Source organism: Tamandua tetradactyla, chromosome 7, assembly GCF_023851605.1.
Source record: "Tamandua tetradactyla isolate mTamTet1 chromosome 7, mTamTet1.pri, whole genome shotgun sequence".
Taxonomy (NCBI): Eukaryota; Metazoa; Chordata; class Mammalia; order Pilosa; family Myrmecophagidae; genus Tamandua; species Tamandua tetradactyla.
The window spans coordinates 124780097-124807657 of record NC_135333.1 but is presented as its reverse complement, the minus strand read 5'-3'; the positions used below and the strand labels follow the sequence as shown (position 1 = coordinate 124807657).

The following is a 27561-nucleotide window of genomic DNA, read 5'->3' as shown; positions in this document are numbered from 1 at the left end:
TAAAACTGCTCTGTATCAAAGGACATTATCGAGAAAGTGAGAAGACAACCAACAGAATAGAAAAAAATATTTGGAAACCATATATCTGATAAGGGTTTAATAACCAGAGTATATAAAGACTTTCTAAAATTCTACAACAGAAAGCCAAACAACCCAATTAAAAAAAAAAAGGATGAAGGACTTGAATAGACACTTTCCCAAAGAAGATATAAAAATAATCAATAAGCACATGAAAAAACGTTCAATATCATTAGCCAGTAAGGAAATGCAAATAAAAACCACAATGAAATATTACCTCACACTCACTAGAATGGCTATTACTAAAAAAGAAAAATAGTAAGTGCCTTAGTACATTGTTGGTAGGAATGTAAAATGACACATCCACCGTGGAAAAGATTTTGGCAGTTTTTCAAAAAGTTAAGCACAGAAGTACTATATAATCCAGCAAACCCAAAGAATTGAAAGCAGGGACTTGGACAAATATTTATATGCCATTGCTCAGAGCAGCATTATTCACAACAGTCAAAAGGTGGACGCAACCCAAACATCCATCAGCAGATGAATAAACACAGTGTGATATGTACATACAATGGAATATTAGTCTTAAAAAGGAATGAAGTTCTGATACATGCTATTACATGGCTGAACCTTGAAGATATGTTGAATGAAATAAATCAGACATAGGGGGTAGATATTACATGATTCCACTTATATGAAATAGCTAGAATATGCAAATCCATAGACGGAAAGAATACAGGTTACCAGGGGCACTGGCACAGAGAACTGGGAACTAAGGCATAATGAGTATGGGGTTTCTATTTGAGATGATGGGAAATTTCTGGTAACAGATGGTAGTAAGGGCAGTGCAACATTGTGGATGTGATTAATCCCACTGAATGGAATACCTGGGAGTGGCTGAGATGGGAAAAATTTATGCTGTATATATGTTTTCATGATTCAAAAAAGAGAGAAACTAAAGAGACAATGACATTTAAATGCAATACATGATACTGGACTGGATCTAATAGAGTTGAAAAAGAAAGAAAGACGTAATAATGGAGTTGAGAAAAAAGGACATTACTGGGATGTGTGAGAAACTGGGATACTGACTATAAGCTTTATATCAATGCCAAAAATTTCTTGAGTTTGATAAATATATGTAAGTGGGTTATCTAAGTGAATATCCTAGTTCTTAGGAAATGTACATGGAAATCAAGTGTTCAAAGAGTATGATGTATACAATCTACTCTCAAATGTGTATAAAATGGATAGATAAGTGAATAGAATGATACAGCAAATGTGGCAAAAAATTAAAAGTTAGTGGATCTGGATTTTTGGATGGGGGTATAATAGGATTCTCTGTATGGTTTTTGTATTTTTTTTTTGCAATTGTCTAAAAGTATGAAATTATCTAAAAATAAAAAGTTAAAAAAGCAACATAAAACACCAAAAAATCTAAATACATCACCCTTAACTAACAAACAAAAAAAAAACTATAAAGGCTATTACTAAGACAATTGACACAATTGGAATACGTATGGTAAATAAGACAAATGCATCATTAGTAAGTCTTCTGAATTTGTTAACTGTACTAAGGTTATACAAGAAAACGTCATTTTTCTTAGGAAACACACACTCAAGTATTTAGAAGTAAAGAGGATATAAGTGGTTGTGTGTATGCAGAGTGAGAGAGAGAATATGCTAAAACAAATGGAACAAAATCTTAACTGGACAGTCTGGGCAAGGTGTGTATTTTGTACTATTCTTACAAATTTTGGTCAATTTGAAATTATTTCCAAATAAAAAGTTAAAAAAGAAAAAATAGGGAGAGAGCTCTAATGTGGAAAACTGTCCAGATCGGTAAAGCGTAAGAAGGCAGATTGCAGAACAGTGTAAATTCCATGATCTAATTTGTATTAAGAAAAAAAAGCACAGTAAAGCTCTAATATGCATAGAACATTTCTGAATAGACACAAAGGAAAATGAGCAACAGAAAACACCTCTTGCAAGTGGGCCAGGAGCAACAGAAAACACCTCTTGCAAGTGGGCCAGGAGGTTAGTATTTTCCCTTTGTACTTTTTATTTTAATGTTACATTTTTTAGTAAGCATGTATAATTTTAAAATGAAAATTGAAAAAAAAAATTGAAAGTGATAAGGTTTCAGTATTTGTGGCTGGGGCAAAGGAAGCTAGCTAAAATGGCCACCCACAGTAGTAGGCTGAGGGAAAGGTCCACTTACCTTTGGCAAATCCAGGAACAGGTGCTGGGAGGATTTTACCACAGGGCATGATCGGCAGACTTTACACTGAGGATTCTGTGAAGGAAAAGTCAAGAGACTGGGTGACCCAGGGTGGGACAATCAGAATCAGGATTGCAGACCAGGGGGCTTGTTCAGGCCAGTGGAGAGGTAGAGAGAGGAACTCTCCAGTTTGCCATCCAGCTTAGTTCAAGCTTATCCCCAGTCAACTCATCAACTACTTGGGCCTTCTCTAAACTTGGGAGTTTCTAGTCTGACCTGTATAACTGTTTGTTCCTCACAGTTTCACATCTCTGTGCTATTACTCCAAAGGGTAGGAAAAAGCATTCTCTAAACACAAGTTAGGTACAGAGCACTGCTGTGTGAGGAGAGGAAGAAGCTACAACAGAAGACACAGTTCCTCTCCTTGAAGAAGTTACAATCCAGTTAGGGAGAGATGGCTTGCATAAGAAACAATCACAGGCTTTTCAAATGTCAAAAATAATTCAATGTATGGTACAAACTGAGTATATAAACACTGAAGAGTGATGGCTAAGGGAGTAAATAGTTAGGTGGGGCTAATCAATGAAAGCTTCCACGTGAGTTCTGATTTGGGTTTTTTTTCCCTTTAACTTCTTTTTTTTTAACATGGGCAGGCACCAGGAATTGAACCCGGGTCTCCGGCATGGCAGGTAAGAATTCTGCCACTGAGCCACCAATGCAATGCCCTGATCTGGGTTTTTGAAGATGAGAAATTACAACTCTCTCAGGACCTCTCTCCTGAACATCACAGGCCCATATCTACCTGCCTATGTAACATTCCTATTTAGATGTCTAGTAGGCATCTCAAGCTTAGCAAAACCAAACAATATCACTGCATTCTGCCTGAGAGCCTGGGTCCTCTCCCCACCTTCCTCATGTTAATTAATGGTACTACCATCCACTAAAAGCTGCTCAAGTCAAGAACTCAGAAGTCACCTTTTTTTCCCGAACCCTAACATCCAGTCCATCCAGTCTTATAGGGTCTATCTCCAAAATACACCGCAAACCCTATTTTTTTTCCTTTGTTACTATTGCTACTAACGTAGTCCAAGTCATCCTCATTTCTGGACTACTGCTCTAGCTGCCAAACTGGTCTCCCCACTTTCTTTCTTGCTTCCCTCCCATCCATTTTCCACAGAGTAGGTTGCCATTAAACTAGAATAACATCTAAATTCCCACAATGGCTTACAATGCCCTTGTGATGTAGCCCCTACCTACCTTTCTGACCTCATTTCAATCCACCCTTCTCACTCACTAAGCTCCAGTTACATTAGCCTTCTTTTCAATTCCACTGCTTCAGCTCTTTGCTTCTTCAGAGCCTTTGCATTCCCTGGCCTTTCTGCTTGGAACACTCTTAACCCCACTCACTACCTGTCTTGCTCTTTCTCATTCTTCAATTAAAATCTCAGTTCAAATAGTACATCCTCTGAGAGGCCTTCCCTAATCACCTAACTTAAACTCTTCCCCTAGAAGTCACTCTCATCTCTGTCAGTTTACTCTGTAATTGTATTTCCTTATTTAGTGTTGGTCTCCTCCCTAAACTAGATAAAACTCTATCTTGTTTACCTTTATATCCTGGCACCTACAACTGTGACTGGCCTACTGTAAGGGTACTACTGTTAACTGTCTGCTAAACAAATTAATGAATGAGTAAATGTGGACTAGAAGAAGAGACAGGGTACTTATGAAAGAGAGAATGATCCCAAAAAGAGCAGATCAGGCAGTCTGAAATAGGAGCAAAAGGTAAATATAAACTCAACTTGTCTATTTCTTAACAGTGCTGAGCACATAGTAAATGTTCAATACATATTTGCCAAACGAACTGAATGATGAGTTGCTGAGATGGGGTGGAAAGGACCATCGATGAAAGATCTTGAACACTAGGGATGAGACTAGGAGTCCCTTAAGAGTAGGCATTTTCTCCTCCCTGGCTTTCATGAGGCATCCCCTCACCTTGAGCTCAGTGGCATTGATGAGTTTGCCACACTTGTCACACTGGTCACCCCGGGCCTCCTCAAAGCCACAGAAGGGACACACTCCTTCCACAAAGCGGTCAGCTAGGAAGCGGGCACAGCGCTCACACCGCAGTTGCTCCACAGTGTCTTGCAGCACAAAACCTCGTGCCAGCAACCGCTGGAAGATGTCCTGGGTGATTCTGGCAACATGAATAGGGAAGTTGAGTGGCAGTTCAGAAGAGGTCAGAGGAAGTCATTCTCCAGTTACTCCAACCAAGCACCTCAAGCTCATTTAGGCCAAGCACCAAAGAAATCAGGCAAAGGGCCCCTCATGGCAAAGGTCACTTGTTCATCTTTAGGGAACTTTACTGGGTAAGTCCAGAACACCCACTCCTATTCTCCACCTGCCCATACAATCTCTTTCCTCTTACATTTGAGAATTTTATTTTTGTTGAATACAGATATGTTTTGTAGTCTTCAATAACAAAAGTCTCCAAAAAGGTAGGACTGTGTACATTATTTAATGTCCTAAATATTAAAATTAAATCAGACCAAATGCTAAATGGCACAGCAATGTCAGCTAGCAGCCTATGATATAAAGTTTTTATAAAGATGAAATTCACATAGAGGAAGGATGAATATACTTGTTATGAACGGGAGGGAATGTCTTAACACTTTGTGGCAACCAGGGAGGAGAGGGGAGCAGTAGAAGGAAGGCAGATGCTTCCCTTGAGCCTACGTCCTGTCTCTTCCCTCCCCTGGCTAGTCAGGCTTCTGCACAGACTGAATCCCGTCTATAATGCAACATTCCAATCCTAAGTTTAGAGGGAGTTCCTGGACACTCACCCTGGTTCCTTCCATCTCCAAAATATTCTCAATGTCCCCTGACCCAGCCATTACCCCCACATTTCTAACTTTAACCAGAGGAAACCTACTTAGTCTGCTGTGGAGTGGTGGTACGACCAAAAATATCAAACGAGATATTGAACCAGCGGTAGATATCAGCATGGATGGCATGGTACTTGTCACAGATCTCCTGGGGCGTTAGACCCTCTTCCATAGCCTTGGTCTCTGTTGCTGTACCGTATTCATCTGTTCCACACAAATAGAGGGTGTTCCACTGGCGGAGGCGAGAGTACCTGGAAGGAATTTGGTAATCACTGGGGTGAAGGAGGACGTGGTGTCTCAAATGTTCCCTTGTTCCCAAGATCCCTCCAGTTCCCACCCTCAAAACATCATATACCATCAAGGCCCCCCACCCCCCAGCAGCTGGTTACACCTGGCAAAGACATCGGCACTGAGCACACAACCAATGATGTTTCCAAGGTGGGGGACGTTGTTGACATAAGGGAGGGCACTGGTGATGAGCACATTTCTTTCCCCAGCCACAGGCAACCTGGTAACGAAGGAAGACAAGAACAGGCTATGGGAGACATGTGGTGTCAGGAAGCCAGGTTTAAGAAGGACAAAAACTGAACAGAACACCCAGACACCAATTTGTGTTGTACGGTCATAGGCTCATATACAGCTGAAGTATCCCTTCACATGAACTGTCTTTCCCACAGGACCATAAGATCTCACTACAGTTCTGAGTACAGAGTCCTGCCCACAGTGAGTGGCTTCCATGTACTGCAACTAAGAAGTCTCATTCCAACACCAACCTCAACCCCTTTTACGATCATGACTGCTTCTATCTGTCAGCTCATTCTCTGATTCAAACTTCTCAGAAATTGCCAAAACTTTCTCCTGGCTCTGTCCAACACCATCATTCTCACTACTGCCTAAGCTCAAATGTCACCACCCAAGGATACTTTCCCACCACTGACCTTTCTCCTTCTCCCCAGGTGTTAAGTTATTATTACCTCCAGTCACTATCTGAAACCCTTACGACTTGTCATCCCAAATACAAATCTTACCAGTTCCTTTCATACTCGACCCTTCTCCCCCTAATCCACATCTGTCATTACATCACGGACTAACTCAAACCAGCAAGCACCCACTACTTTCTCCTTAGCAGCCCTCTCCCCTGCACTGTTCCGAAAATACCCTCCACCTGCTATCTAAAGTCACTGAATTCAGTATTCCTTTTTCACACTTCATCACCCTCACTTCCTTAGCACTGACACCTTATCAGGTTTCCTTTCATCTTCCCAATCACTGTCATCCTATTATCCTTGGTCCCAGTCGTTTACTGTACCCTGCAAACCCATACATCCCAAGAGCTTACTGACTGCCATAATTTCTACCAGCAAGGTCTCAAATGATTCCCTCACACTGACTTCACCCCTTCTTCCCAGCAGTTCCTATTATCCCAGTGAGATGGCCCATCTATTTCCTGGAAAATTTTGACTAATTTCCCACAACAGATCTCACTAATTTTTCCTGTACTCATTACTTTTCTCCCTAAACTGAATACCATAATTCTCTCCAAACTCCAGCTTAGAAATCAGTTTCTTCAGGAAAGCCTTCCTTCACCGACAACCAGTCTCCCACATGGTCATTCTTGTATCCCAGATGCCGTAAGCATTTTGTATCATATTGCATAGTAGTCTTTGGTATTAACCTGTATCTTCATTCATTCACCCACCTGCCACATATATATGAATGTGCTTATTACTAGTTCAGATATATAGGTGAGTATGCTATGGTTCTGCTCTCTAGTGGTTACATTCTGTTCTAAAACTGCCAGCCAAGATCAGTGCAGTAAGATCTAATGATGTTCCAAGAAGTTCGAAGGAGGGTGTGCCGGTTTGAAAGGATTATGTACCCTAGCAAAGCCATGTTTTAATCCTGACCCATTTTGTAGAGACAGCCTTTTCTTTAAATTCCTCTTCAGTACTGTAGGTTGGAAACTTGATTATCTTCCCAGAGATGCGGCATGCCCAATTGTGGGTTTTAAGCTTTGATTTCAGGGAGATGTGACACTACCCATTCCAGGTGTGTCTTGATTAGCTTACCAGAATTCTTTAAAAGAGGAAATGTTTTTGAGAAAGCTGGAGAGCCACGATAACCCAAGAGCCCACACAGTCAGAGACCTTTGGAGATGAAGAAGGAAAACACCCCTGAGGGAGCTTCATGAAACAAGAAGCTTGGAGAGAAAGCTAGTAGATGTCACCATGTTTGCTACGTGCCTTTCCAGTTGAGAGAGACACCCTGAACATCATCGGCCTTCTTGAACCAAGGTATCTTTCTCTGATGTCTTAATTTGGATATTTTTAAAGACTAGCTTTAATTGGGACATTTCCACAGTCTTAAAACTGTAAACTTGCAACTTAATAAATTCACCCTTCTAAAAGCTGTTCTGTTTCTGGTATATTGCATTCTAGTAGCTAGCAAACTAGAACAGAGGGTAAGCAAGCACTCCAGCTTAAAATTAAAGAGAAAATTTCAGAGGCAGAACCACTTGAATTGAACCTTGAAGAATGGGTAGAAATTTTACTGATCAAGGTATAGAGGATGCTCTTCAGTTGGAGAGGACAACACTGAAGATGGTTTGGCTATAAGGTCTTAATTGGCAATTGTCTCCTCCTCCACATATGCATTCAAATGTGTTAACCTGTATAAACACCCAAGTATTTCTATCTCCTATTCTTTATTAGCCCAAAAATGCTTAGTACTAAACCAAACCCACAACTGATACTTAAGAAACATCCAAACTAGTGAAATGAACAAAGGATGGATTTTAATTAATTCATTCGAATTTTATCAATATCCACTGAACATATGGCCTGTGCTAGAAACTCAGCCACATAAATTAAAAGACAGACCTGCCTTCTTCAATAAGCTTATAGATTAGTGAGGAGACGACATGTAAAGAGACAATTATAACATAATATGCCAATTGGAGCTCCCAGAAGAGGAAGTATTTCACACTGTCTCAAGCTCTACTGAGAAGGAAATAATTAGGCTGCCTTCTGGAGAAACAGCTGCACATCAGGTAAAGGCTTTCCAGGCAGAAGGAACAGCATGCACAAAGACACAGAGGTAGGATCTCAGCCCTGCCTCCCTCTCAAAACTCACCTAGACCTCTTCCTGAAATACCCTTTCCCCCACCCTTTACCTGACTAACTTCCACTCATCTTGCAAGTCATAGTACAGATGTCATTTTTTTAGAGAGGCCTCTAAATCAGTCTCCTCTGATATTTTCTTTCATTACATTCTGTTCTCTTCCTTTGTAGAATGTGCTAGATTGTACCCCAGAAGAGCCATGTTCTTCTAATCCAATCTTGTGGGAGCAGACCTATTGTGAGTGGGACCTTCTGATTAGATTGTTTCCATGGAGATGTGACCCACCCAATTCAAGCTGGGTCTTAACGCATTTATGGAGTCCTCTATGAACAGAGTAAAAGGTAGAAAACAGAGAAAGAGCTCAGAGCTAATACAGAGAGTTCAGAGGCTTGGAGACAGAAAATGCTAGTAGGAAATGCTAAGCTAAGAGATGAAATCCAGAGTTTGCTCCAGGGAAACTAAGAGAGGATCCACAGATGCTTACACAGGGAAAAAGCCCCAGGAGAGGCCAGAAAGACCCACAGGAGCTGAGAGAGCCATACCGGAAACCAACCCAGGAGTCGGCAGACATTGTCATGTGCCTTCCCATGTGACAGAGAAACTCCAGACGCTACAGGCCTTTCTTGAGTGAAAGTATCCTCTTGTTGATGCCTTAATTTGGACATTTTCATAGCCTTAGAACTGTAAATTGTAACCTAAGAAATTCCCTTTTAAAAAGCTAATCCATTTATATATACTGCATTTCAGCAGCTTTAGCAAACTGAAACACAGGGCTAATCAAAATCTGTAATTATATATTTGTGCAACACTTTTAAAAATATCTGTCTATTGTAGCACAATAATGCAACTACACTTAATGAAGCTGAATGTGAATATGGTTGAGGAAGAAGGGCTGGGGGCAAGTATGAAATCAGAAGGTAAGCTAGAGGATGAAGACTGAGACAGTATAATTTAGGAATGCCTAGAGTGTACAAATGATGGTGATTAAACATACAAATTAAAAAATGTTTTTGCAGGAGGAAGAACAAAGGAATGTCAGTATTGCACAGTGTTGAAAATAGACTGTATACATAAAAAAAGTACAGTCAATGTAAGCTAGGGTCTATAATCAACAGGAACATTGTAAATGCTTCCACTGAATGTAACAGTGCTAAGGCAAAACTAAATATCAACAGGTGGAGGGATTGGGAAAGGGATATGGATTCTTTGTGGAAGAAAAGAAAATGTCTTCAGATAGAGTACAGTAGTAAAGGCATGTCTATACCCTTGAGCTGGATTGTATGATGTGTGAATACAACTATTTAAAAATGATCAGAGAGACAGTGCTAGAGAAAATGCGGAGAAAGAGATGTACCTATTCAGTGTCAGTAGGGAAATGAGAGGTGCAGCCCCTAGGAGAGCAGAGTAGTGGTTCCACAGGAGGCTAGGGATGGGTTTGCTGTTTGATCCTGAAACCCTGTTGCTCAATACATACCTAGAGGAACCGAGTGTGGGGAGACAAAGGGACATTTGCAAACTGGTGTTTTTGGCAGCAGTGTTCATGAGCCACAATGAATGAAGGTGGCCTAAGGGTACAATGACAGGAATGGAAAGAGGAACTATGGTGTTCACATACAATGAATGGACTATTGAGCCACTGCAAGAAGGGATGAAGTTGTGAGGCATGCATATCTAGTTATGAAACTAGATAAATGAACCTTAAGAGTTGTATGTTGAATGAAATGTCAGGAACAAAAAGACAAATATTATCATGCCTCAGTTATACGGACTAACTATAATTTAAAATTAGTGAACTAAAGTTGACAGCATGGGTTATAAGGTTGGAGCTTACTATAAAGGGTCCTAGATTGTAAGATTTTACAGTAGTTACATATATTCAGGTGTAACTGTTAATTCTAAATTCTGAGATCCTGAGCTGTCTGTATATAACAGGGTCTTTCCCAAAGACTTCGGATATTTATGTGACACCTAAGACTAAGAGTTAGAGCAGTGAAGTTATGAAAGTCAGCAGTACCCCAAACAGGAATTGTTTAAAACGCTGAAAAAGTGATCCGACATCTAACAGAGATATGAATTAAGCTGATCTGGATAGGACTAAGGTATATCAGAAGACTGGGTAAATAATGATATTGTCCATATCTTAAAACTTAAATTTCTGTGTGAGACTAAAGGGAAAAATGTTTATTTGGTGCAAAATTTATATTTTGGGTAGTGCATTTCCTAATAAATACCAGAGCAATTTGAACAGTGAATAAAGAAGTATTTGTAAAGTCCCCTTAGAGGATTGGGGAGAAAGGGGGAAAGATCAACTTCCCCATTTGGAGAATTTCTGATACTTTTGTAAGCAGTGGGGATAACCAAATCAATAGGCTGAGCCCTCAATCTTAGGGTTCGCCCCTATGAAACTTATTCCTGCAAAGAACAGGCTAAGCCTACTTAAAATTAGGCCTAAGAATCACCCTCAGAGAACAGAACCTCTTTTGTTCCTCAGGTGTGGCCTCTCTCTCTAAGCTGACACAGCATCTGAACCCACTGCCCTCTACCCACTACATGGGACATGATTCCCAGGGGTGTGAATCTCCCTGGCAACATGGGGTAGAAATCCTGGGATGAGCTGGGACCTGGCATCAACGGATTGAGAAAACCTTCTGGACCAAAAGGGGGAAGAGAGAAATGAGAAAAAAATAAAGTGTCAGTGGCTGGGAGATTTCAAACTGAGTCAAGAGGTTGCCCTAGAGGTTATTCATACATGTTATATAGATAACCCTTTTCAGTTTATGGTGTATTTGAGCGGCTAAAAGGAAGTAGCTAAAACTGTAGAGCTGTGTTCCAATAGCCTTGTTCTTGAAGATGACTGTATAATGATACGGCTTTTACAGTGTGACTGTAAAAACCTTGTGTCTATGCTCCCTTTATCTAAGGTATAGACAGATGAGTAAAAAATATGGATTAAAAAAATAAACAAATAATAGGGGGAAAACAGGTTAAAATAATTTGGGTAGATGGAATTACTAGTGGTCAATGAGAGGGAGGGGTAAGGGGTATGGTATATATGGTTTTTATTTTTCTGGAGTGATGCAAATTTTCTCAAAAATGATCATGGTGATGAATACACAACCATGTGATGATACTGTGAGCCAATGACTACAGTATGTATGGAATGTTTGTATGTTAATAATGTCTGTATTTATATGTTGTTTTATCAATAAAAATATCAAATATATATATATATATATATATATGCACACACACACGTGTCTATTCTACTAGATTCAAAGCTCCAGGAGAGAAACCTTGTCTGCTTTGTTCCCTGTCAGTATACCCAGCCCCTAGCATAGGTCCTGGCAAGGAGTAAACACTCATTTTGATCAAAAGTCTGTGTAAGTGTATAAATTGTTTTAGGGTAACAGGAGAGTGACAAAATATGATGATAAAATTCATAGAGACACAAAGTAGAATACACGTTACCAAAGATGGTGGGGGAGGTGAAAAAGGAAGTTAATGCTTAGTGAGTACAGAGCTTCTGTTTGGGGTGACAGAAAAGTTTTGATAATAAATAGTGATGATGATAGCATAACACTGTGAATGTAATTAATACCAAGGAACAGTATACTTGAAAGTGGTTAAAATGGGAAACTTTATGTTGTATATGTTACCACCACAAAAATTTTAAATTGATATATATAAAATGCTGAGCGTGCAGGCAAGGGCCAGATCACAAAAGGCCTTTTGAATTACACAAAGAAACCCTCTGTAGAGTTCAGAAAAGGAGGAGAAGATAGTAATATGTGCAATGTTAAGCAGCAGCTCTGGGGGCAGTTTGGATCACGGGGTAGAAAGGAAAGAGAACACAAGAAACAGTAAGGCCTGATCTAAGGTAGTAGGAAGGATGAATTCAAGGACTTTTAGGAGTCAGAATCAATGATAATGAACAGATGATGCAGAAGGATGAGGGGAGAGTCTCGATGACACCAAGATTTCTGCTTGGATTTCTAAATGGAAGGTGGGGGTCATTCACTAAGGCAGATAATAAAGTAGGAAGAACAGCTGACAAGAAAGATAGTAGGTTTGGTTTTGGACATGATGAATTTGATATGCCTACGATGGTGGAAGAATCTAGGAAATAAGTCTAACAAAAGCACTTTGAGTTCAGAATAGAGACCCAGACGGGAGAAACATTATTAGGTGCTAGTAGTGTGTAAACAATAATTAAAAACCTGGATGCAGATGAGATTGACTGAGAGAATGTCCAAGATGACAAGCTCATAGAGGAAAAAAAGAGGTTTAAGAATAAAAAGGAGATGGTGCATAGGTTGTTCAGTGCTAGAATTCTCACCTGCCATACGGGAGACCAGGTTTGATTCCCAGCCCACGAACCCCAAAAACAAACAAACAAAAAAAATGTGAACAAAATTCCCTATGATATATCTATCACATAGCAGTCTCTCTGTGTATGTATGTATAGATACAGAAATACCTATATGTAGGGACAGAAATTTAAAAAAAAGAAAAGGAAAGGATGGAAAATTAAAGAGAGGTCAGCAAAGGAGACCTTGCAAGCAGGTAGTGGCTCTATCAACAATTCTCATATAAACCAAACTCCACTCCTCTGTGCCTACTCACACTGGACTCTGCTGGCCACGAAGTGGGGGTAAGCTTCCAGGGCCCCTCTCCCAAGCAGTTACAGCCATGGCGATCTCCTCCTCAGAAAGGGTAGCCAGCTCCTCCTCCTGTGAAGAATGAAAAGAATCTCTTAGCAGGTGAGGGGAGCCTACAGGATAAGGAAACCTCCTTGTTCTCCAACAATTGAAAACATCAGTAACCATGCTGAAAGGCCCTCTCCTAGCCACCCCCACCTCATGCTCCAAGATTTGGGGGATTCCTCTGCTGTTTCAAACCTCAGGTTCATTGCTGACAGCCCTCCCCTTAGAGGGGCCTGGCTGGGGCTGCTTTTGGAGGTAGGGTCGGAGAGCAAGAACACCCTGTTGCTTCAGCACAATCTCTGCTGCTTGCTGACATGGCTCCTGGATACTCAGTGTCTGAAACCAGCTGCACAGGGCACCCAGCTCCTCTGTTGGCATGTGAGAAAAGAGGGAATCAACAAATATGGACACCTGGAATGGTCAGGCGGGGGTGGGCCTCCTACCTTCCTTTGTGAGCTTTTTCTAGTTACCTTCCCCAGTTCTCCCACTATCTTTCTGCCAGAGCTCTCCTGCCCAGCTGCACCCTGAAGTGGGTACACAATATTCTATTTCCCATCCTGTAACTGCCTACACCAAGTTCCTATGATTGGGTTGGGGATGAAGTGATACGCAAAGTTCTCACCAGGGAGGTAGGCTGGGTCTTGGAGTAATGGGTATAGTGCGCCCCACAAAACAATGTCTGCTAGAGACTCTGTCTCCTTAGTTAAGGAAAGAAAAAAAAAATTACACAAGTGAGACACTCAGTTTCTTCCCAATGATAATAGCTAATGTTTACTGAGCACTTACTATGTGTCAAGCCCTGTGCTAAGCATTTCACATTAGCTCATTTGATCCTCACAATAATCCACGATATAGGTCCCATTTCACAGATGAAAAAATTAAGGATTAATGAGGTTAAGTGATTTGTTAAGTTTACAAAGTTAGTTAATGACAGTGTTGGGGTTTGAACATTCTGAATACAGTCTTCTCACTTAATCCTTATGCTATATAGCATTCCCCAATTCCTAACTCAAGGTTCAACTCACCCCAGCCAGAAAAGGACAGCTCCGACGACTCAAGCTGTGGTCAATGTGAGTCAGGGATCTCCAAACTGGGCCAAGAACATCTTCTCCCTTCTTGCCTTGAACCACTAAATAGTATAAGGCAGCAGACAAAGCCGGCTAAAATGTGAGGGACACGGGTCAGGATGGCCATGCAGAGCCAGGGCCTGCCTGTATCCCCCATGACTCAGTCCCACCTGCAGCTCCGTTGCTTCCCATTCCAGCCACTGGTTTGTGAGGTCATCCTGCTCCCAGCCAGACAACAGAAAGAAGTATCTGTCCAGGAAGAGAGCAGCAAAAATGGAATTAGAGGGGCCCATCTGTCTAGCCCTCTTCAGGATCATCTCTTGTTACCTCACAGTGAAACAGCGGTTGCTAATAAGGCCACACACAAGGACAATAAGCCCTGATTTTATTCAGGCACTTCCCCACACCTTTAGTCCCACCCCAGGACCAATACTAACCGACAGATTGCAGTAGTGGAGAAGAGGTAGTTGCCGCTATCCAGTTGCAAGACAGGGATCTTAGGCCGGGTCAAGAATGGGACCACACACTCTGATGCAGGAGGTAAGGGGGTGAAAAACAGGGAAAGAAATGCTATTTCCACTTAGAAGAGCCACCTCACATTGTTCAGGGAAAGGGTTAAAAAAGATAGGCAGTCTCAACCCAGAGGTTCCAAGATAGGAACACTGGAAGGGGGTGGGTCCAGAATGAGCCAGAGAAGCCTGCACATGTTCAGCTGAGACTGCCAGCTGGAAACTACACATAGGGATTGCACGGAGGGGGTGGTGATATCGGGATAGTGCTGCGACAGAGAACTGGAATAACTGAAATTAGTTAGATAATAATCTGAGATTACAATGGGAACAGATTAGAGGACTGGGAAGACTGACAAAGGGACTGCTTAAGAGACAACAAATACCGAGCTGGAAATGAAAAGAGGTAAATCAAACAGCATATATGTCTGTTTGTGTGTGTTTTAGATGGAGAGAGAGGGGTTTCCTAAGAATGGCAAAGGAGTCTCTAGGGGTTGTATACAAGGGACAAGACAGTGGAAGAGGGCGTCTTGTATGTGTAAGAGAAAATTGTGAAGGAGTGAGGAATTAAATGGGATGAGGCGAATGAATCTAGATGAAGGAATAGAGGCTAGACAGGAAAAGATGGGTATACTGAGAGATGCGACTGAAGAAAAGAGGCAATGGGCTGGCAAAGATAAAAGGGGAGGAGGCTGGTGGAGAAGGCGTGCACGATGGGGCAGATTTGGCGGGGACAACAGCTGGGTGTGTGTCGGGTGTTATTTACGTCCCGCCCCCCCCACCCCCACCCCCCCGCCCCACATCCACCACCCACCAGCACCAGCCCTAGTACCTTCGGGGCCTACAGGGGTGATGAGCAGCTCAGCTCTTCCCCGGGCCCTCACTGCAGCGGCCAGCACCTGTAGGCTCCCTGGAGCACCCTCGCTCACAAACAGCCTCATTTCGCCGCGCACCCCACGCTGATGCAACCGGAACCGGCCTCCTGCTTATGGGTTGAGTAACCGCCGCGAGGCACGCCGGGAAACGAAGTTCTGAGCGAGACCATTCCCCGCGAACTGCTCCCCGAAGGTAGACTATTTCTCCCATCATGCAACATTAGGACACAGGAAAATAATACCATAGAGATGAAGAGGCCGTGGATGCTGTGCTAGAGTGGCACATTTTTTGGTGGGAGGCCGGAGGAGGCGTTTACGTGTTGGGCACAGCGAGCTTTTACGCGCTAACGGAGCGCGAGGGTGATGTCGGTCTCCAGTGGTGTCGTTGTCGTGAACAAAATGGTGATGTCATCACTGTGGCCATTCGCAATGGCCGTCTCTCCTCGAGTTCATGGAAATCAGAATTTTAGCATTCCATGATTTAACATATTGATTTAACGCTAGTCTGCAGCTCATGTGGAGCTAGCTAGACATTTCCCCAGGCTTGTACAAACTCATTAGAGAGGAGCAGGACAAGTGTAGGGAAAAGGTCAGACTGAGGGGAAGTAAAAGGCTGAGAGTTGGGCAATAAGTATATATTATGCAGGGAAGTGCATATCAGTAATTAAAAAGGGAATTCTTATTCATCTTTGTATCCTCGGTGGTTCCCAAATCAGTAATATTTTTGAGTACCTAGTTTAAGGATAGGTAATACCTAATAGTACTTATTTCGTGGCAGGCACTTTTCTAAGCACTTTTCATGATATTAATTCATTTAATTTTCAAAAACCCCTGTGGAGGCTCTGGGCCTATTGAAGTCAGGTCATAGGAAGCCTTGTGACTTACCCTCAGACATCTTGGAACACTCTGGGAGTGTTTCAGGGGACCATATTTGCATCTCAATTGACTATGCCTAGCACAGAGCTCTTGCCTGAACTGCACGTGAGAAGTTCTGAGACTCCTATGCTGGAGAGTCTGCAACAGTTCCAGCTGGTCCCAGCATTCCAGCCAGGCTCATGAAGGTGGTAGACATAAGTGAAGCCCATCTGCCAACTGAATACCACCAAGTGACCCTAGTCAATGCCACATGGAACAGAAACTGAGGTCTACCCAAATTTCTGCCAAAACTGTGAGCTATAATAAAATGGTTGTTTAACAAAAAACATTTTACAGGTGAGGGAACCAAGGCACACAAAAGTTACTTTGTGCCAGGAACTGTACACAGGATTGAAGACAAAAAAATAACAAAACAGATATGGGCTTTTGTTCTGCAGACTTCCTGGGATGAAAGTTATGATGGGAGAATAAAGTTTGCAATGGGAGCTCTTAGTTAGGGCCCTTATTTCTCTTTAAAGGGTCAAGAGAGGACTTCTTGTGCAAGTAACGTTTCAACTGGGATCCGAATGATGAGCAAGAATTAGCAAGGTTGAAAAAAGAAAAATAAACTAACAAACAAAAACCAAAGAATTAGCTAGGTGACTTTCGCAATGTGACTGTGTGATTGTGAAAACCTTGTGTCTGATGCTCCTTTTATCTACCTTATCGACAGACGAGTTAAACATATGGATTAAAAATAAATAATAGGGAGGACAAAGGTTAAAATAAATTTAATAGATTGAAATGCTAGTGATCAGTAATTAAAAAGGGAATGGTATGTATGAATTTTTTTCTGTTTTCTTTTTATTTCTTTTCCTGAATTGATGCAAATGTTCTATGAAATGATCATGATGATGATATACAACTATGTGATGATATTGTGATTATATATCAAGAATGGGATAATCATATGGTAAGAATGTTTGTGTTTGTATGTTCTTATGTTTAATAAAAAGTAAAAAAATGAAAGAATTAGATAGGTGAACATTGGTGGGAGTGGAGAGGGCTTGAAGTATTTCAGGCAGAGGAGATATCTCCTCTGATATGCAAAGAATCAGAGATCTCAAGGCACTTAAGGAATGTGAGGAATCAGTGTGTAGATGGAGTATGGAGTTTGTTTTGGGGAATGTGAAAAAGTTGGGCTAGGAGGAGGATGTCTTTATTAGCCATATTATAAAATTTGGACTTTAGTCTGAGAACAATGAGAAGCCTTTGTCAGTTTTAATTCAGAGGAATGACAAGAACAGATTCGTATTTTAGAAAGGTCACTCTGGCTGCTATGCTAGGAATGGATTGGAGGGCAGCAGGGCTACATGCAAATGGAATAATTAGGAAATTGTATCAGCTGGGCTAAATAGAGTGGTAGTTATGGGGGGGAAAAAGTAGGTAGATTAGAAAGATGTAAATTGCAGGATTTAGTAATCAATTTAATAGGGGTAGTGAGGAAGCAAGAAAAATTAACATAGACTACCAGGCTTCTGGCATGGATATACCCTATATGGGCTCCAAGAGATAATAATATTTCCCCTTTCATAGGGATTATCACCTGTATTTTAATTTTAGGGTAAGGATCATACTTGCATTCTAATTGAAAATGCCTAGCACACAGTTCCTGCATGGCATGTATGGTAGTAGGCATAAAATAAATATGTGTTGAATTTAAATTTAACTGAATAGTGATACTGGAAGAGAAGCAGGTTTGTGGAGGGAGCTAAGGAGCTTGGTTTAGAACATATTGAGTTTGAGGTACCTGTGAGATGCCCAAGTGGAGTTTTTCAGGGGACAGCCAAGAAAGATCTTGACTGGAGATTTGGGGCTTAGCAACATTTAGAGGTCATTTGAGCTGGGGAGGGAATGAGACCACTCAGGAGGTCTCTGAGTGATTTTCTACAAAGGGCAGAAGATCTCAGACAGATGTCTGAGATTTAAAGTACAGGAAAAGGAAGATTCTTCTTATGCAACAGGGAAGGAGCTGCTGGAGAGATAAGAGATGCCCCCTGAGTGTTCAGTGTTCATAAAAGGAAAGGGAGGTCGATTGCAACAGCTGCTGCTGCAATGTCAAGCAACATAAGGGACTGCAAAGTGTCCAAATAGAGTCAAGGGTCACCCCTAGTAAGCAGTAACCTTGAAAAGGAGGGGGAGTGAGAAGGGAGGAAATGGAGATCACTGTATATAGACACCTCTTTCAAAGTGTTTGTAAAGAGGAAGGGAGAGATGGGGTGGTAGCTGGAGAGCAATAGGGGAGGTCGGCCTAACCATGGGAGAGTCTTGGATATGTTTAAGAGCTACTGAGAAGATGTTTTGGTCTGCTACAACTGCCAGAATGCAACATACCAGAAATGGAACAGTTCTTTAAAAAGGGAATTTATTGTATTATAAGTTTACAGTTCTAAGGCCATAAAATGTCCAAACTAAGGCATCCAGAAAAATATACTTCGACTCAGGAAAGGGCTATAATGCTAGGGGTTTCTCTGTCAGCTGGGAAGGCACATGGTGAGGCCTGCTAACTTTCTCTCTTGGCTTTCCCAGGGGCAATTTCTTTCTACATTTCTAAAGGTCTCTTGTCTGTGACAGCTCTGAAGCTTTTTCCAAAATGGTTCTGTCTTAAAGGATTCCAGTAAACCACCCACCTTGAATGAGTGGATCACATCTCCGTGGAAACAACCTAATCAAAAGGTCCTACCATATAATATTGAATCAGGATTAAAGAACATGGCTTTTCTGGGGTATACAACAGTTTCAAACTAGCACAGAAGAGGTTAGTAAAAAAGGGATAAAGTGTAAGGAGAGGTAGCTTAAGAGAAGACAGAAGAGGAGATTTGTCTGGTTATACACCAGATGAATGAATGAATGAATGAATGAAGTTAGACATTATTTTGTAGTAGTACAAAAGTAAGGAGGATGAATTGAGGGGTAGTATTGTCCATGTGTTCAAGTGGAACAAACTAAGGAAGATCACTGAGGCAGAAACCCAGTACTGGCAAACCAGTCCTCAGGTCAGGGGAGGAGAACAGCTTCTCTGATGTCACCAAGGTGGGGAGTACTCCCAACTCCCCCTCTCCAAGTTCAGACAGAAAGCCTCACACTATGCAGTAGAGAAATGGAAAGTAGGGGGACGAAGGAATTAGTCAGGTAAGGAGGAAGCACATGTGGATTTTAAAGCATGAGCAATTGGCAGGAGAAGCCACCGAAATGCAGACCTAGAGAGGCAGTCTTCTGTTCCTGCCTTCCACTAGGGAGGAGCTGACCTCAGTACCCACCCACCCCCTTGCATAGACTCTCATAGCATCCTGTACAACTCTTCCATAGTCCATGACTATGGAATAAACAAATACATTGTGTCATTGTTTAAGATCTGCCTTTCCTTAAACTCCAAGAGGGCAACGTGTGTCTGTCTTGTTCCCTCTCTTATCTCCAATGCCTAATACTGTTCCTTGCACACAGTAGGTACTCAAGCATAGTTTTTAAAAGTATGAATGAATGGATGAATGACTGAGCCCCCATTCTAAAGTAAGACCCACCCAAGAGGCTTATGGGTAGGGGATTGTATCAAGGCTTCTCAGCTAAAACAAAACAAAACAAAACCATCCTGGATTGGGAGAGTGGTGGTGTTTTCAGCTCTGCCTCTAACTCTGAAGCCCTTTGTGTTTCTTCCAGCCCCTTTCTCTTTCTCTATGATTCATTCTTACTATTTCTCTGTCTCTCTGTCTTTCAGAGTCTGCACAGGAAGCATGCAGCTTTAGGACTGGGGTGATTGGTAACGGAAACATTGATGCCTGTGCAAATTTAAGGCAGGATCACAAACCCTGTTTATATTTGCCATTATCTCTGGTCTCTTTTCCTGTGTTTCAGAACTGGTTCTTTCTCCTCATCTCCTTCCTGTGTACTGCTCAAGATTCCCAACATCACCCAGGACCAGGTCCTACCACCGCTGGATCTTCCAATAGGTAATGGAAGAAAGTCACCAAGCAAGGCTATCTCCTATGATTTCCTGCCTCTGTGGCCACATAGCACTGCTTACCACATCCTCTCTCACCTTATTCAGATACTTCCTCACCAGACACATTACCCAGGAGTTCTCAGCCCCAAAAGCCTCTCACTGACCCCCACCCAAGCCCTCTGTTTCACCCTCTCTTCTCAACACAGGGTTCCTATCATTCCCCTCCTGACATTCCTCTTAGAGCCATGTCCCTTTGCCCTCAGGTAGCCAGTTCTATCCTTTTCTGGATCTCCAACTTCCCCTTTTCCCACAGGTGAAAGTGCTGAAAAAATGTTGCCTGGCCGGTGGTGGCCAAATACCTGGGGGAGCCTAGGGCTGGGGCCCCGAGGCCCTTCTCGGGGGTCACAGCTCTGTGCACTCTATGCCTTCACTTACACTGGGGAAGATGGCCAGCAAGTGTCTCTGGCTGAAGGGGACAGGTTCCTCCTGCTTCGAAAGACCAACTCAGACTGGTGGTTAGCAAGGCGCCTGGGCACACCCTCCAGCTCTCAACCCATCTTCGTTCCAGCTGCCTATGTGACAGAGGAATTTACACCTTCCCAGAGCCCGGCTACTACCATCATCCCCAAACAACCCCTCAGGACTCCTGGTGAGTAGGCCCTCCCCCATCACCTTCCTGCCTCCCTGGCTTTCGGAAATCATTGGGAAGATCTCCCAAGCTTCTGCTGACCCCTTTCTCTTACTTCTCTGATTGGCCTGGCCTACATCCCTGCCCTGGCCATCGTGCTGCTTCCCCTCCTTAGCTCCAAACTTTCTATGTCTCATGACATTTCCCTTAGCTTCCCACTGCCCTTGTGTTCCTAATAAGCCCCTAGGGTTGAGGACCCAGTCAAGGTCAGGCCTCTGATCATCTGACCTGCCTGATCCCCAATTTCTCTGCTCCCAGGGCCAGAGTTGTTTCATGGCTCTCTGGAGAAGCTGCACCTGTCTCAGGCACCCCTAGGCAGAAGCCAGGCCAGGACCTGGCAGCCTCCTCCTCTTCCTCCCAAAATTACTAGAAGTGTCAGTACTGCCGATTTGAGGCCCAGTCTACAAGAGCCCCTCCAGGAAGGACCAAATGGACGATCCATCTCACAAGGAGATTTGCTGACAGAGTCCAACGTGAGCATGGTGAGTCACAGCTTTTCTTCCGAGGATGGTCAGTCAGCAAGATATTTACTTCTGGGCCCTATTCTTTACACAATGGTGAACAGGACAGACAGAATCTGTGCCCTCAAGAGATTGCTGTGGGAACCACAAACACATAAACAAATAAGTAAGATACCCTTTGGTACTGACAAATGCTATAGAGGAGAGTAAATGTGGTAGTGAGTGACTGAGGTGGTCCGGGAAGGCATCTCTGAGAGGGCATGTAATTGGATCTGAATAAGGAGGAGGGGGTTATAAGAAGACTGGATTTCATGCTGCGGGACAGTAGGTCACAAAGGCCCTGAAAGGACATGGCGCTTGGCACTACAGAAGGATTGAAAAAAAGGCCAACCCAGCTATGTTTTCTCTGTCCTTCCTGATCTGGAGACAGGCTTTTTCCTATGTCTTGTCTTCCCGGCTCAGTCACCATCAAGTCAGCTCTGGAGACTTCCAGCTCTTCCTACAGAAGAATTCAGCCCCTCCCCTCTCTTACTAGTGAATGGAAAAATGGCCCCTCCTCCCTCACACTCCCCTAGCTGGGGTCTCTGACTCCACCCAGTCTTCTTTTACGCTACTGGTGTGAGGGTGGGTGCTCCCTTTAACCCCCTAGCATGCACACACGCACACACATGCACGCACACATACACACACACACACAAAGCCTGTTCCCCTTTCCTGTGGCCCGGGGGTGGGGTGGGGTGGGGGAGGAGGGAAGTTGGCAACAGGAAGTGAGGAGAAAAGCAAAGACTGTGAGGGAGGCATTAAAAAAACGGCTGGGGACTGGAGTCTCTCCCCCAGTACCTGGGTCACCTCAGCCAGGAGCTGGTGGTGAGAAAATGGTGGGAGTGGGAGGAGGAGATGATTAGGAAGAGAGAAGATTGGGGAGGAGCCCAGGCAGGATAACTACCTCTCTCTTCCCCCTTTCCTGGCAGGCATCTCCCCAGCCCCTCATGTCAGAGCCCCCTGTATATTGTAACCTGGTGGACCTTCGCCGCTGTCCCCGGTCCCCACCCCCAGGCCCTGCCTGCCCCCTGCTGCAGAGGCTGGACGCCTGGGAGCAGCACCTGGACCCCAACTCTGGACGCTGCTTCTACATAAATTCGCTGACGGGCTGCAAGTCCTGGAAGCCCCCCCGCCACACTCGCTCCCGAGAGACGGTGAGACCTTCCCTTTTGCTTGTCCTTGTCCCCTCAACCTCCTTCTTACCTCTGCTGAACCTCAAGATAGAGGATTTTCTCTCTGGGACTCCCAGAAGGTCAGAAGAATCAACAAGTTGTGAACAGGGTGTTGAGAGAGGGTTGAGGTGGCATGTGGATGTGTCTTCACCCACCCCAGAACCCTGGCTCCATGGAGGGAATACATTCCCTGAATAGGAACAGTAGTATCCTGCAGCCTCAGGCGGAGGGCCCAGTATCTGACACAGGGACCCCAGAACTGCTTGACCTCCAGGTGAGATCTCATCTCTGTGATTACATGCAGGAAAGCCAACTTTTTATGACTTTCTCTTTTGTGCAAGACATTCTTCTCCATTACCCGCCCCACACCCTGCCTGTCACCCACATTCGCTAGCACCACCTCCCTTCCCCTACAGCCAGGGACTCCAAAGTTGAAGTTCCTCCACCTGCTACCCTCCTCCAGGGCTCACCCAGCCTCTGCCGAGGCTCCTCCCACCTGGATCCCATGGACCAATCTCCAGCCTTGAAGCCCCCACGACCTCTGCCACAGCTCCTGGATGACCCCCACGTGAGTCTCCCCTTTCCTTGTGAACGCCAAGATCCTCCTCACCCCAAGATCCTCCTCACCCCACCCCCAATCCCTCCAAAATCATCTTCCTCTTTCTGAGAGTTTGTGGGGTATCCTTTCTTACCCTGCCCCCTTCCCAGCTTTCAGGGTCCTCACCCGGGAGATCCCCTGGGGAAAGAGCTTGGCTGGTGTTGGGGGGAGCACAGAGACACCTTGTTCCCACTTCCTCTGCTTCCTAGGAGGTGGAAAAGTCCGGCCTGCTCAATATGACTAAGATTGCCCAGGGTGGGCGCAAACTCAGGTGAGACGAAACTGGGGCCTGGGGCTGTTGGATTGTGCAGGATAGAGCAGGGTGTTGGGGGAGTGCCCTCACCCCAGGATTCTGGGATGACTTTTCCTCTACCACCACTGCCCCCCACCCTCTGTCCGGGCAGGAAGAACTGGGGCCCATCTTGGGTCGTGTTAGCCGGCAACAGCCTAGTGTTTTACCGAGAGCCACCAGCCACTGTGCCTTCCTCTGGCTGGGTGAGTGTGAGGGAGGGGAGTGGAGGTGAGGTGCCCTCCATCCCCTCACGGGGGAACCACGAGGGCTGTGGGCACGACCTCTTCCCGTTCTTCCCCCCTCGGGCCAACCTTGGGGGGGGGGGTAGGGGGACGGGGTCGGGAGGTGGGGTTGGGGGGCGATGTAGAAGGTAGAGGAGTTAAGGAGGAGCACAGCCTCCCGTTTCTCGCAGCGCACCAGTGGGGTGATGAGGAAAACAATGCGGTGGCCTCAGTTTCTCCCCTAATTACCAGGGACCAGCTGGCAGCCGGCCGGAAAGCAGTGTGGACCTGCGCGGGGCGGCCTTAGCCCATGGCCGTCACCTGTCCAGCCGCCGCAACGTCCTGCATGTGAGTGCGCTTCCGCGCATCCCCACAGCCCACCCGTCCCCTGGGTGCGGGCCCAGGCCCCCGCGCGGTGTCTCTCTCGGCCTCCCTGCTTCTAATGCTCCTCCTCGCGGACTCAAGTCTTTCTCCTGCCCTCCGCTCAGATCCGCACGGTCCCTGGACACGAGTTCCTGCTGCAGTCGGATCACGAGGGGGAGCTGCGAGCCTGGCACCGCGCGCTGCGGGCGGTTATCGACCGGCTGGTTAGATGGGTGGGGGATGACAGGATAAACAACCGGGAAGGGCTCGTGCCGAGTCTTGGCAGAGGGAGTGAGATAGGAGCAATAGAATTCAGGGGGCAGTGGAGGACAGGTTGGTCTTGGTGTAGCGCTTTGAGATGGGGCTCAAGTGGTATTCCCGCAGCCCATTAGGGACCTCTAGCAACCGGTTAGGGACTCCTAGCGTCGAGCGAAGGCTGCAGATTTTTCTCCTCTCTCTTCCTACCTCCAACCCTGCCCGGCCCGGCCCGGCCCGCCCCGCCCGGCCCGGTCTAGGATCGGGAAAACCCTCTGGAGCTGCGTCTGTCGGGGTCGGGGCCGGCGGAACTGGCGGAGCTAAGCGCTGGGGAGGATGACGACGACGAGCCAGGGCTGCTTCCCAAGCAACTACTGAGGCTCAGCAGCCGCCGGAGCTCCAGTGAGGGGCGGGTGTGGGAGGACTGGGGCCTGGGAGAGCTTCTTCAGTATCCTCTTCCAGGCAGGCTGTTCTCAAGCTCTTCCCGGCACCCACAGGTCGGTGTCTGGAAGGAACAGAGCAGAACCGTGTGCGGAACAAACTAAAGCGGCTCATCGCAAAGAGACCGTCCCTGCAAAGCCTGCAGGAGCGGGGTCTGCTCCGAGGTGAGATGGGGCAGGGGCCGCTGGCCGCCTGCTTTTCATGCCTGCTTTAGTGTTTTTGCAAGCCGTTTTACAGTCCTGATAGGCTCGTTAGCCCATATCATGGGTGAGAAAACTCCAGCCAGGTTTTCCAGAACTAGAATGTTGGCCTTCTGAAAGCACTGCTTTTCCCACTATTCCAGATTGTTGGGGATGGGGGGAGGTTGGGGGAGCAGGCAGCCAGGCCTGACACAGGCAGTCAGGAAGATCAGCCCCACTTAACAAGCAAAAGGTTATGCTTAAGAAAGGCTTCCATGGGTGATCCTGGCACTGGCTTTCCACCTCATTCTGTGCCTCTCTAGACCAGGTGTTCGGCTGCCAGTTGGAATCCCTATGCCAGCGTGATGGGGACACTGTGCCCAGCTTTGTACGGCTCTGCATTGCTGCGGTGGATAAAAGAGGTAATTTCTCCAGAGACCCTAGAATCTGCCCTTCCAAAAGGACAAGGCCTAGAATCCCTCTTCCTCCAACCATGTCTTCCTCCTGTTCTTTTTCTCTCCATGCTCAGATCCCCCATCTGCCCTTACCACACATGCTTTAGAGCAGGAATCCTATCTATCCCCTACCCTATCTCCTAGGTCTAGATGTGGATGGCATTTACCGGGTGAGTGGGAACTTGGCAGTAGTCCAGAAACTTCGCTTCCTGGTGGACAGAGGTAAGAAGGCTTCGGACAAGTGGTGGCAGTCAGAACCACAGGTGGGCTTGGAGTGAAGGACCTGGCAGAACAGGGAGATCTTCTGCCTGGAACTGCATGTCTTAGCTCCTGCTCTCTCCTTACTTGTGTTGCAGAGAGGGCAGTCACCTCTGATGGGAGATATGTGTTCCCCGAACAGCTGGGACAAGGTACTTAAGTGGAAGACCTCTCAGACGCCTGAAACTGCCCTACTCCCCTCCTGCTCCTTGTGCATTCTCCTATTGCCTGTTCCTGAGAGAGTCATCCCCATCCCACTTCTATTGTCTACCTCACTGTGGACCCTCTAGGCATTCCTGCAGGCTCCCTTAACTGAATCTTCTCCCTAGCTCCTGACTTCTCAGTCCTTGAGTCCCTCTAGTCCTACGTGAGCCCCCTGAACCCTGCCCCGTACCTCCGGCCCTGTACCTTCTCCTCCTTCCAGAAGGCCGATTAGACTTGGACAGTGCCGAGTGGGATGACATTCATGTGGTCACAGGAGCTCTGAAGCTTTTTCTCAGGGAGTTGCCCCAGCCTCTGGTGCCCCCACTGCTGCTGCCGCATTTTCGTGCTGCCCTGGGTAAGTGTGAAGGGTTGGACAATACTCTTGATAGGGGGTGGACTAAAATGGTGAAGAAGGGGTTAGAAGTTCTTCACACTGTTCTGTCCCATCCTGGGCACAGAAATGGAAATTAACCTTCAATTCTTATGCCAACTCCAGTTCTTTATTTGTATTTCAAGTACTGAGTTGAACAGCATTCTGAGGATGCAGTTGGTCTCAGTGGGAAAGAAAGCTAGGGTAAATTCATGCTGTCTTCCAAACACCTGGAAAAAAAGGAGTAGGGAATTTACGAACCCTGACCTAGCACATTGCCTATCCTCATTCTCATGTCCTTCCCATTATTCTCTCTCTCTAGCCCTCTCTGAATCAGAGCAGCGCCTCTCCCAAATTCAGGAATTAATAGGCTCTATGCCAAAGCCCAACCATGACACCCTGCGGTATCTCCTGGAACATTTATGCAGGTCAGGAAGACTGAACATCTTTGCTGGTGCTGGGGGAGGGAGGAGTGGAACATGCAACAGGAATTCTCTTTTCAGGTGGTGTGAAGCTAGGGAAGTGCCTAAGTTTAATGGGCAGGTTCAGTTAATAGGAACATATAACCAGGATTAAAACCTTTGGAGAGGTCAGCATCAAATGGGGGAATAAGGACCAAAGTAAGCCCAGGGGTGCTGTGACAGTAATAAGGAAAATCTTCTCTTCCTTCCCTCTGCCTCTGTGTCTCCTATTGGGGCAATGGTGATGGCTTGTTTGGCTGAGCAGAGGTTTCTGAGAGGGAATGACCATTTGAATCAAATCCTCCCAAGTTGTGAACAGAGAAAAGACTCTAGGGGCAGTCCCTGCAGCTGGGAAGAGGCAGTTATCCCTGAATTTTCTCCACTGTCCTAGCTCCATTCCCTTTGGGTTCTCTTCTTTGTTTCCTTAAGCCACCACATGGAGGGATCCCAGAGTGAACGGTTCCCTGCTCAAACCTTTGCAAGGTTGGATTTATTTGAAGTGGCAACGGTGCACCTCATATCATATCCCATTCCTTTGACCTTTGCCCACAGGGTGATAGCACACTCAGAGAAGAACCGCATGACACCCCACAACCTGGGAATCGTGTTTGGACCCACCCTGTTTCGACCTGAGCAGGAGACATCTGACCTGGCAGCCCATGCCCTCTATCCTGGCCAGCTAGTTCAGCTAATGCTCACTGACTTCACCAGCCTCTTCACCTGACTTGGACAAGGAGTAGAAGGAAGAGGAGATGTGAAAATGTACTTCCAGTGATCTCTGTTGGGTACCATTTGGCAGGGGCGCTCTGTTCTGTTTTGTGAATGTCCTTTAAAATCCGATGTTTCCGAAA

The 27561-nt window shown here is 45.2% G+C and overlaps 2 protein-coding genes across 18 annotated transcripts in view; one reads left to right on the top strand and one right to left on the bottom strand.

Annotated features, from left to right (window-relative positions):
• Nucleotides 1–15720, bottom strand: part of MARS1 (methionyl-tRNA synthetase 1) — a 22607-nt gene extending 6887 nt beyond the window's left edge. Inside the window, exons 1-11 of one of the 4 annotated variants that reach the window (XM_077111176.1) lie at nt 15353–15719; nt 14449–14539; nt 14182–14260; nt 13970–14104; nt 13567–13642; nt 13140–13312; nt 12865–12971; nt 5513–5629; nt 5169–5372; nt 4232–4433; nt 2240–2314 (exon numbers count right to left, since the gene is read on the bottom strand). In XM_077111176.1, coding sequence (XP_076967291.1) covers nt 2240–2314; nt 4232–4433; nt 5169–5372; nt 5513–5629; nt 12865–12971; nt 13140–13312; nt 13567–13642; nt 13970–14104; nt 14182–14260; nt 14449–14539; nt 15353–15461 — 1368 coding nt within the window. In that variant the 5' untranslated portion in view covers nt 15462–15719. Of the gene's footprint in view, nt 1–2239; nt 2315–4231; nt 4434–5168; nt 5373–5512; nt 5630–12864; nt 12972–13139; nt 13313–13566; nt 13643–13969; nt 14105–14181; nt 14261–14448; nt 14540–15352 lie in introns of all 4 variants that reach the window. The other 3 variants (XM_077111177.1, XM_077111178.1, XM_077111179.1) reach the window with 3 other exon arrangements.
• On the top strand, nt 14253–27561 carry ARHGAP9 (Rho GTPase activating protein 9). 14 transcript variants are annotated; one of them, XM_077111183.1, is made up of 20 exons: nt 15678–15797; nt 16790–16859; nt 20163–20257; nt 20564–20899; nt 21197–21420; nt 22371–22595; nt 22774–22887; nt 23077–23181; nt 23421–23482; nt 23616–23706; nt 23977–24072; nt 24213–24311; nt 24603–24744; nt 24840–24947; nt 25286–25384; nt 25562–25639; nt 25774–25827; nt 26100–26234; nt 26572–26677; nt 27263–27561. In XM_077111183.1, the coding sequence occupies exons 4-20, from the start codon at nt 20581–20583 to the stop codon at nt 27432–27434; spliced, it is 2229 nt and encodes a 742-aa protein (XP_076967298.1). In that variant the 5' UTR covers nt 15678–15797; nt 16790–16859; nt 20163–20257; nt 20564–20580; the 3' UTR covers nt 27435–27561. The 14 variants fall into 14 exon arrangements, 13 of the variants coding, with proteins under 13 accessions (XP_076967297.1, XP_076967302.1, XP_076967304.1 ...); XM_077111188.1 differs by having other exon boundaries at nt 15684–15797; nt 20819–20899; nt 21309–21420; XM_077111182.1 differs by lacking the exons at nt 15678–15797; nt 16790–16859 and adding an exon at nt 14253–14551.

Coding starts and splice junctions, on each gene's coding strand:
- ARHGAP9 (XM_077111182.1), top strand. CDS start 20,581: ATGTTGCCTGGCCGGTGGTGGCCAAATACCTGGGGGAGCCTAGGGCTG. Junction 22,596..22,773: donor ACACTCGCTCCCGAGAGACG/GTGAGACCTTCC, acceptor CACCCACCCCAG/AACCCTGGCTCCATGGAGGG. Junction 26,235..26,571: donor GCATTTTCGTGCTGCCCTGG/GTAAGTGTGAAG, acceptor CTCTCTCTCTAG/CCCTCTCTGAATCAGAGCAG.